Raw genomic sequence first — 20728 nt, forward strand, 5'->3', positions numbered from 1 at the left:
ATTGTGGTGCTCAGAGAGAAGAAGAATGAGATGACGAGGAGGAAGGAGTGTTCATGTAGCACTGTGCAGTGGCTTGAGGGCACGTTCATTTCCTAAGTGTGTGTGTGTGTGTGTGTGTGTGTGTGTGTGTGTGTGTGTGTGTACTGAGCCCCTTTCCATACCTGTTTCCATATTATCCCATTCCTTCCCACGAGAGCTAGACGCCTGTTGGTTTAGTTATTTTTATGTACAGGACAGGTCAAAGCCACTACTAGAGTCTGTCTGGTGGCCCTTTAGTTTCACTCTGCACCACCCTCTACTCAGGATTCTCGTGTGGCTCTTCCTTTCAGGTGGACATACCATTGGGCATCATGCTGACTGAGCTGGAGCGTGCTTTGAACGGGTTAATTGATGTCTACCACCAATACTCCCTGCAGCAGGGGAATTACCATGCCCTCTACAGGGATGACCTGAAGAAACTGATAACAGCAGAGGTTCCTCACTTGGTGAAGGTGAGGAGGGGCTGGCCGTGTGTGGGGTTCTCTGCTTGGTTCTAACCATGCCTAGTGCCTCGGAATCTCTGCATTGCCTTCTGTAGATAGCCATGCCTCAGTTTTCTCTGAGATCTTTTACCCTCTGCCGTTTCCTCCCTTAAACTTCACAGAACAAGGATGCAGAGACGTGGTTCAAAGAGTTGGATGTCAATTCAGATGGGGCAATCAACTTCCAAGAATACCTCATATTCATGATAAAGATGGGTGTGACAGCCCATGAAGAGAGCCACAAGAAATAGCAGAATCAGGCTGCTTGAAGATTGGCACCCAGGCATGTTCTTGCAAAATAATAAAGTCATCAATACCTCATCTCATACTCTACGTCTCTTGCTTTTCTTTTGTGGAGTAAGTCTCCGGGGGCACAGGAAGGGCTGGACAACTCAAAGGCAGAATAAATCTGTGTGGTGTTCACTGTCTAAAGTCTGCAACAGCAGAGCTGTTTTACTAGTGCTTCTTAAGTGGGTAATTTGGGAACAGTGATGTTAGGAAACTGCAGAACTGTCACTGCACAAACACAGCAAGGAACCTTCAACACTCTCTGGGATGATCCTTATTGTATATTGGACCTCAGGATCCTGGGCTGAAGGGAAGAACTTCAACTTTGGGTTGATAAAGAGAGTGCTTTATGAAAGCCAAGCATACCAGCTGGCCATTTCACCGGGGGTTCAGGAGCAGCAACCTTCATCATAATGAAGTCCTATTGGGGTTAATTGGCTTCCAACAAGATGAGCCACTTGGGATTATAATCTAGGCTTTTTGTTTGTAGTAGATTTAAATCACAGTAAAACATAAATGAACAGGAAGAGGGAATAGCTTAATCGCTTGTTGTACAATGGCTTAATTACCAGCCAAGTTTATTATCAGCTGCAGATCAGTGAAAATGGTTGGCAGGAAGCCTGCCGAGAGAGTCAGAGTGGGAACTAGAGTGGAGTGGGAATGTAGTTTTGGAATACAGACAAGGGTTCCTGCTGGCATAAGAGGGAGGATCAGAGAGGGAATTACTTCCTTCTCAGGGTTGCTAAAGGATGGTGTTCTCCATTTCTCAAAGCTAGCCTTGCACCTAAGTCAGCAGCATGAGACACACTCCGTGATGCAAAAATAAAGACAGGTCACTTCTGAGTGGAACCACAGCCATCTTTCCATCAGTTTCTCTAATACAAAGTCTGAGTGTGAGCAGCAGACATCAAAGTCACCTAGAGGAAAAAGGTCAAGAAGGTTCTAGGTTCATTTATTGACCCTTCCACCTTCATTTAAGAGTAAACAGTGTAGAAAACATACCTCATAATGTACCAAAAAAGCAAGCTCCTTGATTGTGCTTCTCAGTTACCTATTGAGAGGGATGATAGTGATGATGGTGATGGTGATGATGATGATGATGATGATGATGATGATGTGTGTGTGTGTGTGTGTGTGTGTGTGTGTGTGTGTGTGTGTTGGGGCGAAGGGTAACATATCCTAGTATCTTTCATTTTACTTAAAGGTGGACGTTAGACTTGCTAGTAACAGATTCTTTGAGGGAAGATTTACTGTTACTACTGTTATTGATAATGTTTACCTGTACCTGAAAGCTCAGCCAGTCTGCTATCTCAGAGCCCATAAGAGGGGCCATGAGGAAGGTGGTGTTAGGAGCCGTGTGGAGTCCAACCATGAGTCCTGGGGCACTGGTTGTGAAGGACAGGCTTCGTGCTGAGCTGTCAAGAGTTGGTTCCAGAGCTCATGGCTGGGCAGAGGAAGAGGCCCAGGTGGAGAGAATGGAGAAGGAAGGAAGTTCCTCAGAGCCCTGTCAGGGTCTGGGTGGGGGAAGAGGTGGAGAGATCACTTACAAACAGCATTTCATGCAGTACAGGAACCTCCAAGCACAGTCAGTCTGGTTTTGTGGCTCAGAGTAAGGTGATTTGTTTTCCTATTTCCCCAGCTACAAATGAAAACACCCTAAGGCAGTGGGAAGTTGAGAAAGAAGCAACTGGGGCAGGAACCCTCCTGCAACATTGGAGCCCACAAAAGAGATCTTGCTTCACCCACAGAGGCAGATCTGGCCACTGAGATTTCCTCAGGAGGATGACTTTGTCTGAAATGTTGCTTTTCCTTCTGGTTCTCCACCAAAGGGTCTTGGCTTTGTTGTCCAAAATGGCATAGAGAAAATCTGGAATTAGATCATAGATCACTGGTCTTTAGCAGCTAACTAAAAGGACTAGTTCCAGTGGGAAAGACATTTTCTACTTGGGGAACCAAATCATTTTGTTTGGGTCCAGATCAATTCAATCTAAGTTCTTATGAGCAGAAGAGGGGAGGGAGAGTTAGCAGTGCTTACTGGGCATGAGCTCTGTGTCAGGGTGAAAGGAAAATAATTTCAAACTTGGAGAAAGACAAAATGTTTCTGATCTTATGCTATTGTCTAAACTAAAGTAGATCTTGCTCCTTCCTTGTTATTATCTGACATTTAAGAAAAGTAATTGGCAAAGTTCATTTAACTAACAACTTACAACAGGTAGAGAAGAGACTGTTCAGATCTATTTGCTAGACAGGGTCATATGATTTTATAGCCTCGCTGAGGTGTCAAATCCAAAGCTGCCATTGTTTTTGCATCTTGTCAAAAGTTGAAAGGATCATATCTAAAGAATTGTATTTTTTAAATTTTTTTATTGTTGGGGTAATGTACAGAGAGAGGGGTTACAGTTACATTTTTTTTTGCTAGTTGTGGGCCTTGAACTCTTGGCCTGGCTCTATTCCTGAAGTCTCACTGTGCTCAAGGCTAGTGTTCTACCACTTGAGCTGCAGTGCTACTTCTGGCTTTTTCTATGTATGTGGTACTGAGGGATCGAACCCAGGACTTCATACATGCTAGGCAAGCACTCTACCACTAAGTCATATTCCCAGCTCCAAGAATTGCACTTTTATTTTTGTATTTCTTTCTGGAGTTTTTATATGGTTTTGAATATTCTTCCAATTAGATTCTTGTCTTTTTGTTTTTGGGGTGCGATGCTGGATGCTCATGACCTGGTAGAACATTCAGCATGTTGCAGCTCTTTTGGTAGGGTCTCACCAATACTTGCCTGCCACTGATACTGCTCTGAAGCTGCCTGCCTTGTGTTGTCTGGTGGTCTTGACTCCCAGGATCTTTGTTTTCAGGAATTAAGGAAATGAAATCTGTGGACAATGAAGGATAGGCATGAAAGTATAGAGTTATTCAAGTAAGAAGAAAAGAAACAGAAATCTTGATGAGCTAGAGTTGTCCCAGGAGCAGAAAGTTGCTGATATGTCTAGGAATTTTTATCTATATAAGCTTTGGGCATCGATTAACATGTGTGATAATTAGATGCTTGGAAGAACCAATGAACGTTGTTCTTTGCGCTTGTCTGTGATATGTTAATGGTTGTGGACTTTTAGCTATTGGAGTTTGAAATTTACCTGCAGTTTTGAATTTACCTATGATTCCCAGTCAAGTCTGTCTTGCCATCCCTTTACCTGCATCTCTGGAAGAAAGGGAAGGTTGAAATTTTTGGAATGTACTTTGCCGTTTACCTAGAGCTGTCTTTTTCTGGGTCCATCGCCTTGACTGTGCCTGACTGCCTGACTAACCTGTGTATTCAAGTGGTCTTGGGGTTTGAACTCAGGACCTTGCACATGTCAGGCAGACCCTTGAGCTATATACATCCAGCCATTTTTGTTTTTGTTATTTCTCAAATAGAGTCTCCCTCACACTCCTTTTTTTATGTTTTTAATCTTGGTTGACTTGGAAAGAGTCTTCTAATCTCCCAAGTAGCTGGGATTATAGGCAGGAGCCACTGTGCCTGCTTGCAACTATCTTTTTTTTTTTTTTGCCAGTACTGGGCTTGAGCTCAGGGCCTGAGCACTGACCTTGGACTTTCTCAAGTGGCTCTACTACTTGAGCCTCAGCACCACTTCCAGCTTTTTTCTATGTATGTGGTACTGTGGAATCGACCCCGGGTCTTTGTGCATGCTAGGAAGCATTCTACCACTAGGCCAAACTCCCAGCCCACAACTATCCTTTTTGTAAAACAGAAATTTTGCTTTCATTCTGATATAAGTCTACTATGTATGTTGATGATCTTGCTTTTTCAGTATGAGATAGTGCTAATTTATCTCATTGGTTTTTTGTTGCAGCCACATGAGAAATAGTAGTCACTATTTCTGTTTTGTATAGAAAAGTTAGAGGGGTGGAGAAATGATGGAGTTTACCAGTCTGGCAAGTGGCAAAGCTAGGATTAGATTCCTGCCTATCCCAGGCCAGAGTGTCCTTCAGAACTGAAATGCTCTCTTCTAGCTAGTTTTCCATCCTAGGTGTGGATGGGGCAGCCTTTTCTCTGTCTGCTTTTCTAGGCTCTTTCTCTTTAACGCCCTGCAGAGTCTCTGCAGTCCACAGTGACAAGTGGAGATACTCAATGAACTTGGTCCTTGATCCTTTTCATGCCTCAGGGCCTGAGGTACTAGCAAGTCTTTCCTGGTATGAGCAACCTTCCAGACAAGGCTACTCTTCCCACACATTGAACAAGAAGTCTGTTATTTTTGACTTCCTTAAACTCTTAAGGTTTTCCCCAGTAACAGTTCCTTTTCCCTCTTGGGGTGGAAGAAACTTCCTTCCAGTCTTAGAAGCTCTGAAGTTCCCATTAGCCATTGTCCATCTGATGGAGAGAGAAGAAAATCTGGAATATAGATGTCAAATCAGACAGATTTGAGGCATTGCCCATGGTATAGGAAGTTATGTACGTTGCGCAGCTTTACCCTGATGCCTATCTCATGGCTGAACCAGACATGCTTTGTACAATTGGACTAGAGCCCCTAATAATGACAACTCTCTGACCAAAATACATGTGCTCCTCCTTTGACGTGTGTGTGTGTGTGTGTGTGTGTGTGTGTGTGTGTGTGTGTGTGTTTGTGTGTGTGTGCATCTTTTTGTTTGGGAATTTTGGGTCCTCAGGGTTGTGTGCAGAATAGCAGTCTGAACCATAAAAACTCATGCTCTGATATCACAGGATTTATTTTTTATTTTATTTTATTGCCTGGATAATGTATAGAGGGGTTACAGTTACATTAGTCAGGTAGTATGTGCATTACTTCTCACACATTGATACCCCTTCTCATGTTTTTGTCCCCATTTCCCTCCCCCCACCCCTTCCCAATCATCTTGTTTTCCCCTTCCCTTCCCTATTTCAAATGAACAAATAAATGTATATACAATATATCAGGTAACAAAGTCAGATATAGTAACAACATGAAACTAACTATAAAGCCAAAAAAAGAGAGATGAGAACATAGTACATTAAGAGCAATAATCACACAAGATAAACCTCTTATTTCCATATCCTAGAGTTCATTTCATTTAGTTTCATCCTATATGACCTACGTACATAGATTTTGAGCTATTCCAATCCTCTCACAGGATTTCTTGAGATAGCTTTCCAGGAACTCAAGCCATCCTTCTGTGTTCTCATACCTGGCATAGGCATACAGTCCATGGAAAATGGTATCCAGAAGTGACAGCTTCTCTTACCACTCAAGGCACTGAGGACCAATAAGACTCTCTGAACTCATTGAACAGAGGGGGCTAGACATATATGTGGGCTATAAATTGGGATGAAAGAGTGACAGTTCACACTCCATGAATGTGAGTGATATGACAGTACAGATCAAGGCAGAGAGAAGAGGGTTTGGGGGGAATGTGGACACAGGGGGAGCAAGACATGACTCTTTTTTTGATATTTTTTATTGTAATTAATAAAAGGTGCATTAATTCACATACATTGATACCCTTTCACATGTCTTGGTCCCCATTACCCTCCCCCCTACCCCCCATCTTGTTTTCTCCCCTTCCCTATCCAATTTTAAATAACCAAATACAAATATATCCAATATATCAGATAACAAAGTGAGATACTGTAACAATATGAGATAACCAAGGGACAGCAAAAGAGATGAGAGATAACATAGTACCTTAAGGACAACATTCATTCACTATATGGCTTGACTGCTGGTGTCCTATACAATTTCCTCATTTTAAGGCCCAGGAACTTGGGAGTGTGTGCTGCACAAACCTGGTGGCACCTGAGAGGGAACGGGTGTACTCAAATCAGCACAGATATGGACAAAAGCCTGGGATGCCTCCTACAGTCTTGTTGGTGTACATGCTTGATAAAGGGACACTGAAAATCCAAATGTCTCAGGATGTATGGTACAGACTGAAAAGCGAAGTCCCCACTGGAGATCAGTGGCTCTATATTCCTCTTAAGATAAAAGGAGAAAAAGAGGAGACTTAGACTTTTCTCGTACTCGTGGGTACTAGAGCTTACATATCACCATCTGTAGGTCCCACAAGGATAGGCATTAAACTCGATGCTGTTGGGAAGTAGACGTGAATTCCATGACCCATGGGGGTGACAGGTGCAGCAGGGCATTTTTGGGTGCTGGCATGTGGTTCTCACTGCTGAACGCATTACAGGTTATGGACACCTTGGCTACACAGAGAATCCCTGCTACCTGAGGGGCTGAGCTGCTCACGGTTAACAATTTGACCCACAACAGTAGGGCATACACACTCCTGCCTGCTACCTATGTAAGTCACCCTGGCCACATCTGGTTATTCATATGAAAGGAGTAAGCAGAGAGTAGGACACTTCTTTGATAATTCAGGACTCGGGTGCAGACATGAATGTTATGAACAACCCTGTCCCAAGCTGACAGGCATCTGGGGCGTGGAGACTGTCACAGGCTGAGCACCATGACTCCTCCCTTGGTATCTGTGGTGAAAGATGTGTCTGTTATCATTGCAAGCTGTGGCAACCCATATTGGAGATTGGTGCAGTGTTGTCTTGGCTAATGCCTTTTTCTCAATCCCATTGGGGGTTGAAGATCAGAACCGGTTTGCCTTCATTGTAGATCTTCTCACAGTGTGTCTCCATTGGGCACTTGCAAGGAATGCCTCCACTCCGGCATACTACACCATTTACCATCAGGGGAAGGGGTTTGGCTTTCCATGAGCCCAAGTCTACCAGGTGCTGGTGACGCATGCTTGTAATCTTTTCTCAGGAGGCTGAGATCTGAGGATTGAGATTTGAAACCAGCCTGAGAAGACAAATCCAAAAGACTCTTATTTCCAATTAACCAGCCAGAAATGGAGGTGTGGCTCAAGTGGTAGAGCACCAGCCTTGAGTGAAATAGGCAAGGGAGTGTGTGAGGCCTGAGTTCAAGTCCCAGTGACTGTCAGCCTCACCTCTGAACAACAACATAAGGCCAAGTCTCCATGAGAAGCTTTAGTCATCCAGGACATGCAAGTAGAGGAAGAACTGTGCGAAGTCGTTGATATATATTGGGCCACCACTGTTGAGGTACCAACGATACCACCCACCCACCCATACTGGAGTACCCTGCACATTTCTGGTGCTGACAGGACATCTATTTTGCTGAGGGAGAAATTGTGTTCAAAGTTAAGTAACAAAGTATTCAATTGAACATTGTCTGCCTTTCCAACCTTTGCCACTACAATTTTACCCCCAAATGTCAATAAACCTTAAAAAAAATCCCCTTTATCCATCTTGTTTTAGAAATAAGATTTTTGGTAGTTGTAGAATACCTTGTATCTGTTCTTGATCTTTTTTCCCCTCAATCTTTGTCTTAATACAGTCAATTCCCCAATTCCCAATTGACCTTTTTTTTTTTTTTTTCTTGTGGGTCATGGGGCTTGAACTCGGCCTGGGCGCTGTCCCTGAGCTCTTCAGCTTAAGGCTACTGCCCTACCCTTGAGCCAAGCCCCACTTCCTGTTTTCTAGAGGTTGATTGGAGATAAGAGTCTCAGGTCCTTTTTTGTGCCTGGGCTGGCTTTGAGCCTTGATCCTCAGATCTCAACCTCCTGAGTAGGTAGGATTACAGGCATGAGCCACCATGAATAGCCAATTGACTTAATTTTTTTAAAATTATGTCCCCAGGTTTTTTTTTAAATTGGGGGCACTCTACACCCCAGAATCACTGTATGAAGAACACTAGGCTAAGCCTAGGAACAAAGTAACAACAAGAAAAGGAAAAAAAAATGGCTGTCTTTTCAGAACTTACAATCGAATGGGTTCACACATCTTTCTAAGCTGTAACCCCAAAAATTCACTCAGTAAAGGAGAGGAAGGGCCAAGGACTGTCAGGATGACAAGCTGACGCCTTGTCCATGCTAGACTAGGGCCCATGTCCATTCAGCCTGTGGACTGTGACCAGGACTGTTTGCTAAGCCAGTGGCGCCCCATGTGGGCTCTTGGGGCCAGCTCTGGGCCGGTGGAAATCCTTGAACTCTGTGACCCTGTATCTTCATCTGTGAGGTTTCTGCACCAGCCTCATTTATTCCTGGAATTAAGCATAGCAGAGAGAACTTGTAAGGAAGTCCTGGAAGCAGTCTACTGTGATATTTTGCATGTTTATTCTATTGCCCTTCATCTAGACTCAGTGTGGGTCATTCAGCCCAGCCAGCACAGATTGGAACACCTGTTAACCCAGACCCAACTTTTAAGTAGCCTGGCACAAGATACCAGGGGTTTCTAAAATCTGAACCTGTAGCTGTGATTCAAAGTGGTAGAGCATTAGCCTTGAGCACAAAAGCTCTGAGACAGCACCCAGGCCTGAGTTCAAGCCCCACAAAGGGAGGGAGGGAGAGAGAGAGAGAGAGAGAGAGACAGAGAGAGAGAGAGAGAGAGAGAGAGAGAGAGAGAGAGAGAGAGAGAGAGAGAGAGAGAGAGAGAGAGAGAGGAACATATACACATTGTACAGCTTTACCCTGATGCCTATCTCATGGCTGAACCAGACATGCTTTGTACAATTGGGCTAGAGACCCTAATAATGACAATTCTCTGACCAAAATACATGTGCTCCTCCTTTGATGTGTGTGTGTGTGTGTGTGTGTGTGTGTGTGTGTGTGTGTGTGTGTGTGTGTGTGTATTTTTTGGGTCTGAGGCTTGAACTCAGAGCCTGAGCATGTTTTGTTCAAGGATAATACTATATCACTTAAGCCACAGAGTCATTTCCGGCTTTTTTTGTGAATGTGGTATTGAAGAATCAAACACAGGGCTTCTTGCGTGCTAGGCAAGCACGCTACCACTAAGCCACATTCCTAGGCTTATATATTCTTTGTGGTGTGCTTGTCACCTTCAGATGGAGCATCTTTCTGTTTGGGAATTTTAGGTTCTCAGCGTTGTGTACAGGAGAACAGTCTGAACCATAACTCATGCTCTCATGGACCCTTTTTGAACTGTGATCCTCATATCTCAGCCTCATGAATAGCTAGTATTGTAAGTAGGAGACACCAGCACCCTGCTACTTTTAAAAAAACCCCATCATTTTAGAGTAAAACCAGAAAATGGCATAACACTGTATTTTTCCTCTGGCGATTTTCCTCTTTCATTAGTAAGAGGACACTTGGAAGCCAAACATTGTGTTCTGGAAGCATTTTCTCTGGCTGTAAATGATCCTAGTGGCTGACATTGAACAAAATGCACTGTACTCATAAACTGACTTGAAACTCCTTCATGCACCTACCTAAAGATGAGCAATAATAATAACACTGATAGAAATAAAAATAAATGCTTCTAGTTACTTGGCAAAGGTAAATCCTCTTCTCCCCACTGCCAAAGCATCCTAGTGCATTTCACCACGGAGAACAGAAGGATGGAAGGTAGAGAGTGAGGAAGTGGCCAGAGAGAGGATGAGGAAAAGGTAGAAGGAGAAAGAGAGAGCAAGGAGGTCAAGAAGGAAAAGTCAAGAAGGGCAGGAGGGAGAAAGGAACAGATTGAGCTGTGACTGTCCCAGTCCTCAGGCTGGAATCCTCACTCTTGTGTGCCTGCCTGTGCACCTAGCCTTTTCTCTATGACTTCAAGCCTTGGCAACACTTCCCCTCTCTCACTGTAAGATCTTCGTACCACAATTCTGGGTATGTGGGCAAAAATGGGAGCACCAGAAGTAGAAAGGAAAAGCCTGCTAGGGGCCCATGGTCTCATTGCTGGGGCTTATTTCTCTATATTTATTTCCATGTATTTTTATTGTAATTAATAGAATGGTTACATTATATTCACCAGATAGAAGGTTCATTACTTCACATACATTGATACCCTTTCTCATGTCTTGGTCCCCATTTCCCTCCCCCCACCCCCGCCCCTCATCTTGCTTTCCTCCCTTCCCTATCTGATTTTAAATCACCAAATCATGCATATATACAATATATCAGATAACAAGGTGTATTTCTCTATATTTTGTGGGGCTATTTCAGAAAATTGAGTGAGGGAGGGGGTGCAGTATGGCCTGGGTCTTAAGTTAGAGGAATTGGTTTAGGTAAACTGGCAATAGGACTGAAGCAATCAGGTGTTTCAATCTTGTCACCTTGGTAATTGTAATGTCAAAATCCATGACCCAGGGTTTTCTAAAATAGAAAAATTTTAGCAATTGCTGGGAAGGGGCAGGGCCCTGGGTTGGGTTCTACAGTTTACTTTAGAGCAGGAACTGTATCAAGGTTGTGTAAGATTGCCTCACTGGGTTGGTGAAAGCATAGGTTTCTTTACAGTAAGGTCTTGGCAAACAGCACAAATCTGACAATACTTTGTTTGTTCTGAAGGGGTTGTGGGCTGTGCTTTGCTTAATGGAGATGGAGCTTGGGCTAGTTTGAGATTCTGACCAAATTTACACTTTCTGTAAAGTGGCAGCAGAGACTCTTTTTAACTCTCACCTTGGCTGTTGTGATGGTCTCCTGGTGTGTCTGTGGTCGTGTCCCCCCAATCCAGACCATACACCTTAGGAAGGGAGACTTTTACAAAGCACAAACATGATCATTTCCCTCCCCAAAGCCCCTTCATTGTGTCTATGGTTCACTCCATGAGGGTTGGGCTTCTTAGCTCAGCATCTGTCCCATTATCTGTAGTTGTGGGTGTTCTCTTTCCTCTTCAAACCTCTCCACTTCTCATTTTCTCCCATCCTCACGTCTGACACCTCCAGGCCTTTGCTCAGGTAGCATCCTCTCTCAGAGCACTTTCACGTTAATCCTCATGTTTATAGCTCCCAACCACAACGTTACTTGGAATATCACCCCTCGGGGGAGCTAGCCTCACAGAGGGAGGCCATTCCTTCCTCCAGGTCCCACCGCACTCCACATTTCCCCGGCCTTTCATTTTCCTTATTACAATGACTTGAGGAGCAGCTCTCTCATCTCTTCTGCAGGCATGGGATTTCCTGGCAAATAGGACCAAGCCTTAATCACCATAGTGCCCCCCCCACTGTCTACCCCGGAACATTATGCTACTATAGGGTCTAGTCAATGTCTTCTAAGTGAACAAGTAGACAAATGTATGGAGAGAGTTCAATCTTCTCTCAAATTCTAGAGCCACCTCACATTAGGTCCTGGAGCATGTTAGGACTACTGCTACATGTCTGGGCTATGCTCAGCAGTTCAGGCTGCTGCGTGGGTCTTCCTCATCCTTCCCAGAACGATAGCCAGAAGTTCAGGGTCCACTGCTAACTCCACAAAAGACAGACAGTTTTCCCTTCCAGAGCTGGGAAACAAGCATCAGATGACAGGCTCTGTCTGATGTTTTAGTCATGGTGATACTGGGGGAAAACCCCAAACTTTATGCTTCCCCAAAGACTCATTAATCATAGAAGTAGCAACTGATTCTCATGTGGGGTGGGAATCTTAGTCTTGACAGTAGTTCTTTTGCTCTCTATGTGAGGAAAGAAGTCCTCATGCTCATTCCACAGAACCTGTTTTTCCTTTTTGAATGGAATGAGGCTAATGGACAGGAAGGGAATAAATCATTTGACTGCCTCTGTGAAACTGAATTTAAGGAAAATTCCTGTAAATTTGGCTTAGTAGAACAAATATTATTTTATCAAGTTCTAGATCTGAGTATCTCAACACTCTGAGTTCAAAGAGACCCAAAGACAAGAAGAATCACTCTTGGTATCTAAAAAGTTTTATCTTCTTGGCCCTTTTCCAGCCTCCAAGTTGGTTGGCATAGTGAAGTTACTCAAAGCTACCCCCCTCATCTTCAGTTCCACTTACCACAGGAGCTCTGCAGTCTCCCTCATCTAGCCTGTTTCCAGATCTACCAGGCCCTGTGCCCATCTGCCTTAGTTTATTCACTCTCAGTCTTCACTGAGAGCTTCTTCTGTGCTGGCATCTGGGGGTGTAGGGTGAGTTAGCACAGTGCCTGCTCTTGAGTTCAGAGTCAGGCTGAGAGGAGAGCTTACCTCTCAGAATTTGAATGGCAAAATGTGTTAGGCAGTTATGTGGTCCTGTGGGAAGGATATCATGGTCTTCAGAAGCATTGTCATTGGGGATGTCTTCATGGAGACAGATACCAACTGAGAGTTGAGGGGTCCAAAAGAAAGCATTAGATATATACCAGCATGGGGAAAAGCATGTCTGGCACAGAGATGAAGAAGCTAGAGAAAGCTTTGGTGTCACTTAGTGGTTTGAATTGAAGGCCCTGTACTTGCTAGGAAGGTACTTTACCATTTGAACCACATACTCAGCCCTAGGGAGAGTGTTAAAGTAGATGAGTGAATGTATGGGTGGAAGAAGGCATGTAAGGGATTAGATTTACTGAATGTCCCTTAAAGGTTAGGAGGGTAACTAGGATGTGTGCCCAGAAGTCACAAGGAGGCGGTTTTTGACTTCATGTAATTCATGTTTTGAGTGTTACTGTCAAAGGAGGAAGCGCCCTTTCTTGAGGAGCAGGAAAGGTTGGTTCAACTGCATAGGAGGAAGGTCAGGGAGAATCACTCAAGGCTGGGCCTGGGGCAGGATGGACTGAATCAAAGGTGTTCAGACTCTTCCCCTGTCCCCACCCACCTCAGCAAATCTTTTTTCTTCAAATTGAAATTTTCAGCTTAGCTTTGAACAGGACTTTCGATTCCCATCGGCATGCTGACTATGATGATTGCCCAGAAGATTTTCACTTGCATGTTTTGGTCCTAGTCTCCGTTCTCTTTCCTTACCCATATCTTTTCCTGACAAAAAGTGCATTAGACGTGTAAGAAATTTTAGAACTTTTATGCAGTCAACACATGTTGAGAGCCTACAATGTGCCAGTGCCCACTTTAGGTATTGGTGAAAAAAGCATCTACAGAATTAGACAGAGGCATGGACTTTGCCCATGTGGCCCATGTGGGGTTTCGAGATAGTCACAGACCTATTTATGGCACATTATGATTATGATTATGATTATGAGAAACGGTAGCAGAGGAAGTGGGAGAGGCACCCATCAACTCTTTACTGAAGCAAGGGTCATGGCAAGGCTAGCATATAGAACTCAGGCCTCCTTGCTGCTTGTTTTTCTCCTGCACCAATCTGTGTATGGAATGGAAGAAAGATGGCGATGTCTCCCTAGAAGTCAGTGTGGGGTAGAAAGTAGACCCAGGTCTCCAAGTCAGGCTCTTCATGAAGTGCTGGTGAGGGATTCTAAGCTCCACTACCCAGGCTCACAGAATGGAAATAGTTCCTTGGCCCTTCAATGTTCTCTCCCATAGCAGAGCTATAGGGGATGAGGTTGGTGTTTGGGGCAGGGAGGAATTTAGGAAGGGGACTTTTGACCAGAATTGTGGTCAAGGAAGGCTGAGGTCTCAACCACAGTGACAGTGAGGAACTATCAGTATTGACTCTGGAAGCTCCTGCTTTTTATGCTCAGCCCTGGGGAAAAGACTGGTGGTGCAGGCAATGAAACAAATGGAATTCCAGCCCCCTGTCTCACTGGACAACTTTGATCAGCTTTACGACTGAGTGGCCTTGATGCTGGCCTCTCTTCTGCTCTGTGCTTCAGTGCACCAGTGACAGTCTTTCTCCAGTGCCCACAAATTCACATGTATGAATCTTCTCTTCCTGGAAAGGATTGGTGTGTGTGTGTGTGTGTGTGTGTGTGTGTGTGTGTGTTTAAAGAATCATAATGTAGTTGTAGCTTTCACAGGCCTTTTATGGTCAGAGAACGTGGAGACAAAGGAGGAGTCACTTGTCTCTCTGAGGAAGGTACTTCAGTCTGAAGGCTGCAAGAGACAGCAGCTCTGGGGAAGACGGAGCCAGGCCAGGTCACAGATTTTACAGAGAGGAACAAATGTCCCTGCTGGCCTAAACTGTCAGCTATTGACTGGCAACTGGAGGATTCTCTATCACCTCTGGAGGCATAAAGTAAGGATCCTCAGTTGCTAGAGGCTCGCTGGACTCAGAGCACAGGCTCCTTATATGACTCATGGTGACTTTAGTTACAGAGCATGGATTGGAGCTTGTTTTTTTTGCTGGGCATACAGGTGTTCTTTTCACTATCTTGCTAGAGCTGGGATAGGCAAGGAGATAATTTCTGTTTCTACCCATGCAAGCACCAGTTAGTCCCTGCCAGCATCCACAAATGAGTTTGCAGGTGAATTACACCTAATTGTTCTTGTTCCCACTGCTTGAGTTCCAATATCCCCCCCGCACAACCCCACATATGGCATTGTCTTGACTCATCTCAAGAAGACTTCCATATAAATAGTATTATTTTGTGTGATGGTACCAGGACTTGAATGCAGGGCCTCGTGGCCTTGCTCAGCTTCCTTGGTCATGGCTGGTGTTCTACCACTTGACTCACACTTCCAGCCCACTATTTTGCTGGCTAATTAGAGATAGATCTCACATAGTTTCTCAGCTCCAGCTCAGTCCTCCAGGTCTCAACTTCCTAAGTGGCTAGGATGGAATAGATTCTTTTTAAGAGATAGTTTAGAGTGGAAAGCCGTGGGCAGACAAGAGGTGCGGCTGGAGTGGAAGGTGGCCTGTATACTGAAGGGAAGGGATAGATTGTCTTTGCTTTTTGCAACAGCAAGGGCTGACAGCTGGACAGCGCAAGTGGAACCTGAGCAGTGAGGCTAACCTTAGAGATGAGGACAGTCAGAGGTACATATAGGGGGCTCAGAACAGACTTTTTTTGATCTCATTTTCTTCTCTTTCTTGTGTGTGTGTGTGTGTGTGTGTGTGTGTGTGTGTGTGTGTGTGTGTGCTGGTACTGGGGATTGAACTTAGGGATGTGCACTATCTCTTAGCCCTTGTGCTTAGAGATAACAATCTACCACTTAAGCCACTTTTAGTTGTTTTTTTTTTTCTTTTTGGTAGTTAGTTGGATATCTAAGTGCCATGGGCTTTCCCGCTTAGCCTGGCTTTGAACTGTGGTTCTGGGCTGTCTTTGAATTGCTATCATCAGATCTCAGCTTTTCTTGTTTGCTTTTTTTTTTTGCCAGTCCTGGGGCTTGAACTCAGGGTCTGGGCACTGTCCTTGGACACTTTTTGCTCAAGGTTAGCACTCTACCACTTCCTGCTTTTTCTGTGTATATGGCACCGAAGAATTGAACCCAGGGCTTTGTGCATGCAAGGCAAGTGCTGTACTACTAGGCTACGCTTCTGGCCCCAGATCTCACCTTTTTAAGTACCTAGAGTTTCAGGTACAAACCACCTACAACTGGTCTTGTTCTCATTTTCTGATTATTAAATGGAGACATTGAGCTGCAGACAAGGGCAGAGATGCCCAGTGTTTAGACCTCTGGGGAAGACAAGCGGGGAAGGGAACAGAAATATGAAGGGCACTAGTATAGAGAAAGACTTTATTTCCCATCATCTTCACTTTCCCACAACCACGCTGACCTGACCTTGCCCATGGCCTTGGCGGGCCGGTGCAAGTGGTCTGCCTCATTGATTAGTGGCTGGGGCCATGGCCTCTGCCACCCTCCCCAAGGCCTGGTCCGTGGCTATGGCCTTCCCCGTGGGCATTCTTGTGCATCTCTTCATGGGAGGCGTGGATCAGCCTTGCTAACAGGATCACAAACTCGTTGAAGTCCAGGCTCTGGTCCTGGTTTGTGTCCAGGTCCTCCATGAGTTCCTTTAGCTCCTTTTCGTTTCTATTCTCCTTCTGTTGATGGAAGAAAGAGGACCATTAGGGATGGGTGTAGCTGGGGGTGGAGACTGATGGCACAGACATAAGGAAAACCTTAAACTGATGGACCTGAAGCAGATGCTGAGCACTTTCTAATTTATTCCCTAGATAGCCTGCAAGTTGAGTACATGAATATTTTATAAAAGGTTAGACAATCCCTAAGTCTAGAAGTGTTCTCTCACTTGGTCCTTGTAGCAACTTTCTAACAGCATGCAGAAACCATCTCTTTCTTGATAAAGACTTGGGGCATCTGAGTCTTACAAATCTGTTAGTCAGTTTTATAGACTGAAAAGCCTTGAAAACAGGGGAGTAGAGATGCGAATTCAGATCTGACTTAAAGGCTTAGCTATCTCAGTCCTTCTCCCTTCTCACTCTCCCTCTTTCCTCTCCGCTTTTCCTCCGTCTATTCTAACTCAGTTCCTTGCTGAGGATCTACCTGTGTCCCTGACACCTTCCATGGTGACAATTCTCTTCCCTGTCAGGATGAGGGAAGGGCTCCCTGTTGACTGGCTTTAGGGCTAGAACAGAGACTGGGACTCATGTTCCAACCCTCTTCGTCCAGGCCTTTGGTGCCCCAAAGGTGAGGCGAGAACACAAAGACTGTTGGAGGAAAGTTCCCTTTTACTCCTAGAACTGCTTAAGCATTCCAACCTGGGGGGTGCACTGATACTTGACTTGCGTCAGCATTGTGCTGGGAGCATCCCACATGCTCTTTATTTCTCTACTTTCTGTCCTAGGCTCTGTTTTCTCGGCCTTAGTGCCCCTCAGATCCCTGCTGGAGTTTATCCTTAGGTGCTTGCCTTCCCAGCAACCAGTTACTTAGATATCACCTCTTCTAAATGGACCGGTTTCTACCCTCGTTAGTTACCTCTGACCCACATAGGGAGGCCCACGTACAAGACTCTCTCTTATTGTCTTAAAAGCATTTACTGACTGGGATTAGTTACCTGTTTTCATTCATTATCATGTTGTGCATTTGTTCCCACTGGGATAGCAGGTTCCCTGTTTACCACCTTGCTCCTGTGCCCAGAACAGGATGGGCATGCATAGTAGATGTTCAGTTGACTGTTTCTGACTGTTGATGCCATCTAACTTGAAACACCTCTAGTGACAGCTCTAGGTACCCATGGGTGGAAGGGCTTGGAACCTGCACCCCCTCCCTCTTAACCAAACTTTACCTTGATGAAGTTTTTTAGGTCTTCATTCACCAGACGTTTCAATTCTCTCTTGTTCAGGGTATCTTGATTCCCCTGCAGGGTAGAGTACTTGTGGAAACTGTTGATGATGGTGTCTAGGTGTTTTTCCATCTGTGATTTTGTGCCTGCCATCTTCTTGCACTATCTGAATAATGGGGAAGCAAAGATTGGGGTGCTTAGAGAAATGAGCCAACCAACTCCTTGAGATGGTCTCTGGTGTTGGCAGAACGGGGACAATGCACAACACAGAAAGAGAATAAGCTAGGTGTTTGTAGTTCATGCCTATCATCCTAGCTACTCAGAAAGCTGAGAACTGAGGATTGAGTCTCAAGGCCAGTCCTGGCAGCAATGTCTAGGAGACTCTGTCTCTAAGTAACTGTCACAAAAGGGGGATGCAGGAGCATGTACCTAGTGGTGGAGAGTTTGCATAGTATGCAGAAGCCCTGGGTTCCAGTCCTCGGTACCACATACACAGGAAAAGCTGGAAGTGGTGCTGTGATTCAAGTGGTAGAGCACTAGTCTTGAGAAAACTCATGGATAGTTCTCAGGCCTGAGTTCAAGCCCCAGGACTGGCAAAAAGAAATGTAAAAAAAGAAGTATCTTGAATACCAACCATTTGTGGAAGAGAATCTGAGTAAGCGTGCAAGGCCCTGAGTTCAAAAACCTACCCACAAAAACCTAAAAATAAAGAGTCAAAGAAATAAACAAATTAAAAAACTGAAAACAAAGCACCACTTAATGGGAAGACAGTCACCCACATACATAAAATGACTGGTAGCCCACTAGAGAATGCCAACAAGCAAAGCATTTGAGGACACAGGCTCCAAGAAAAAGGGGAGGGAAGTTATAAAGTGAGGAGGGTCAACGAAGAAACACCTCTAGGCAGAGGGTCTGGGAAAAAGTAGGGTAGGATGAGAAAAAGAAGCAGCAGGTTCCTGCTGGGAGAGCTGGCAGCTCACTTACCAGAGTCAAGGAGCCACACAGAGTATTTGCTAGAGTAGATTGGCCCATGGCTTTTATAGGCAGTGACTGATGGGGACTCATGCTGCTCTCTGGGGAAGATTGCTTCAGAGGTGAGCAGTGTGGCAACCCTGCCAGGGAGGGGGCCACCGGGGCAGGAAGTGTTTACATAGTGCAATTCCCAGTGCTGGGCCTGGTACTCATTTGGGAGGAAGCTGGTTGGTTAATTTATTTTCCTTTCACCCCAGCCCATGATCTGTCTGAGCAAGTCAACAAGCCTGCCCCACCTTGGGCCCCCTTCTCACCTCCTGCCTCCCTCTGGGAGGGCTGGAGGCTGGCTGAGGATCTGTGGGGTCCCCCAAATGCACCTGTCTCTCACTGGTGGGCAACCTTTGCTCTCATTTTATGGATTCACCATCCCTCTGGGTTTGACCACCTCTTCTTAGTCAGGAGGGCTTGGTTTAGCCCAGGGTTGATCACCTCTGAGGAGCCTTCTAATCCCAACCCCAGCCTTACAGATAGGCGATCAACAGCTTTACACGGTGGATGAAGAATTCTGTGTCCATTGATGGACCTGTCACATAGCTGATTGGTGACACAGTGGGCGCGAAAGCTCCTTCATCCAGTCTGTGTGAGAGAGCCCTAGGGCTAATAAACTCCCAGCCCCTCTCAGTAGCCTCTCCTAAGCACTACCCCCAACGAGGTCCATACTCACAAGGGAATCTGTCCTAAAAGACAGCTGTTTTTCCATTAAAATGTTGCTACTATTAGTGTCTACTAATTGTACAAAGTGATTGTACAAATTGTAACACTCTCAAACATGTATGCAACTTATTTTTTTCTTTTCATTCTCACCTCCTTCTTCCTTTTCCCCCTTTTATATCCCTCCTAGTTCTCCTTCGATTTTTATGTCTCCCTCCTAAATTACACATATGAGAGAAAATGTAATATTTTTGTTTTGAGTCTAGCTTATTTTGCTTCAGTGTTGACCATTTTCCTGCAAATGACACAATTTCATTCTTTCTTTGTGGCTGAATAAAATTCCATTCTCTATAGACATTTCTTTATCCATTCATTTACTGGTAGATTGGTCCATAACCGTTTCTGTGAAGAGTGCTGAAATGAGCATGAAGGTATCGCTTAGTATATACTAACTTTGATTCTTTTGGGTAGATACCCAGGAATATAGTTGGATGTAGGATATAGTTGGATCATATGGGAGTTCTGCCTTAAAATATTTGAGGAACTTGCCTACTGATTTCCATAGCAGCTACCCTAATTTTCACTGTCACCTCCAGACAGCCAGTCTTTTTGTTTATCAGTGTGTTTGCTTAATACTGGGGATCCAGCTTAATACCTGAAGCTTTTGCTTATAGGCTGGTGCTCTACCAACTGAGTTATGTCTCCAATCTTTAGACAGCCATTCTGGTGGATGTAGTTTTGCTTTGCTTTTCCCTGATAGCTAAAGACACTGAATATTGTTTCACATACTTATTGGTCCCTTATACTTCTCCATTTGGGAAGTGTCTATTCAATTTATTTGCTGATTTATTGATTAGGTTATTTTCTCTATTGGTATTTACATTTTGGAAGTCTTAATATATTCTGGATATTCATCTCCTGTCAAATGAATATCTGGCAAATGCTTTTATTCCTTTTTCATTTTTTCTTCTTTATTAGCTTATGTTGCTTGTACATAAGATTTCATTTTGATATGAACATGCATGCATACAATGTACCTTATTCAGATTCATTCCCCTTTTCCCCTTTTCCCCTTTTCTGTAGGCTCTCTTCATTCGGTTCAATGTCTCCTTTGCTGGGAAGACACATTTTAATTCGATGTAATTCCTCTTGTTCATTCTTGCTCTTATTTTCTGAGTTGTTAGAGTCCTGTTCAGAAAGTTGTTGCTTATGCGTAACTTCTCCATAGTATTTTAAAGTTTCTGGTCTCTAGTCTACTTTGAATTGATATTTGAATAGGGCGAGAGAGAAAGATCTAGTTTGAATCTTCTACAAGTGGACGTCTAATTTTCCAGCCTTATTTATAGAAGAGGCTACCTTCTCTCTAATTTCTGATATAAGTACCTTTGCTAAGAATCAGATGGCAGTC

General features: G+C 44.4%; 2 protein-coding genes across 3 annotated transcripts in view; one reads left to right on the forward strand and one right to left on the reverse strand.

The window, feature by feature from the left end:
- LOC150058223 (protein S100-A8-like) overlaps nucleotides 1-847 on the forward strand; it is a 49142-nt gene extending 48295 nt beyond the window's left edge. For both annotated transcript variants that reach the window (XM_090340975.1, XM_090340974.1), the window contains exons 2-3: nucleotides 330-491; nucleotides 644-847. In XM_090340975.1, the coding sequence (XP_090197101.1) occupies nucleotides 351-491; nucleotides 644-772 (270 nt within the window). In that variant the 5' untranslated portion in view covers nucleotides 330-350 and the 3' untranslated portion in view covers nucleotides 773-847. The remainder of the gene's footprint in view (nucleotides 1-329; nucleotides 492-643) is intronic.
- Nucleotides 848-16119: 15272 nt separating this feature from the next.
- S100a9 (S100 calcium binding protein A9) lies at nucleotides 16120-18662 on the reverse strand. Its single transcript, XM_090339871.1, has 3 exons — nucleotides 18622-18662; nucleotides 17641-17803; nucleotides 16120-16438 (listed from the first exon to the last, which is right to left on the reverse strand). Exons 2-3 carry the CDS (start codon nucleotides 17788-17790, stop codon nucleotides 16226-16228), a joined length of 363 nt encoding a protein of 120 aa, XP_090195997.1. The 5' UTR covers nucleotides 17791-17803; nucleotides 18622-18662; the 3' UTR covers nucleotides 16120-16225.
- Nucleotides 18663-20728: the final 2066 nt, after the last annotated feature.

The sequence above is a fragment of the Megascapheus bottae genome, chromosome 10 (assembly GCF_031878675.1).
Source record: "Megascapheus bottae isolate mThoBot1 chromosome 10, mThoBot2.hap1, whole genome shotgun sequence".
Classification (NCBI taxonomy): domain Eukaryota; kingdom Metazoa; phylum Chordata; class Mammalia; order Rodentia; family Geomyidae; genus Megascapheus; species Megascapheus bottae.

Coding starts and splice junctions, on each gene's coding strand:
- S100a9 (XM_090339871.1), bottom strand. CDS start 17,790: ATGGCAGGCACAAAATCACAGATGGAAAAACACCTAGACACCATCATC. Junction 16,439..17,640: donor ACCTAAAAAACTTCATCAAG/GTAAAGTTTGGT, acceptor TTCCATCAACAG/AAGGAGAATAGAAACGAAAA.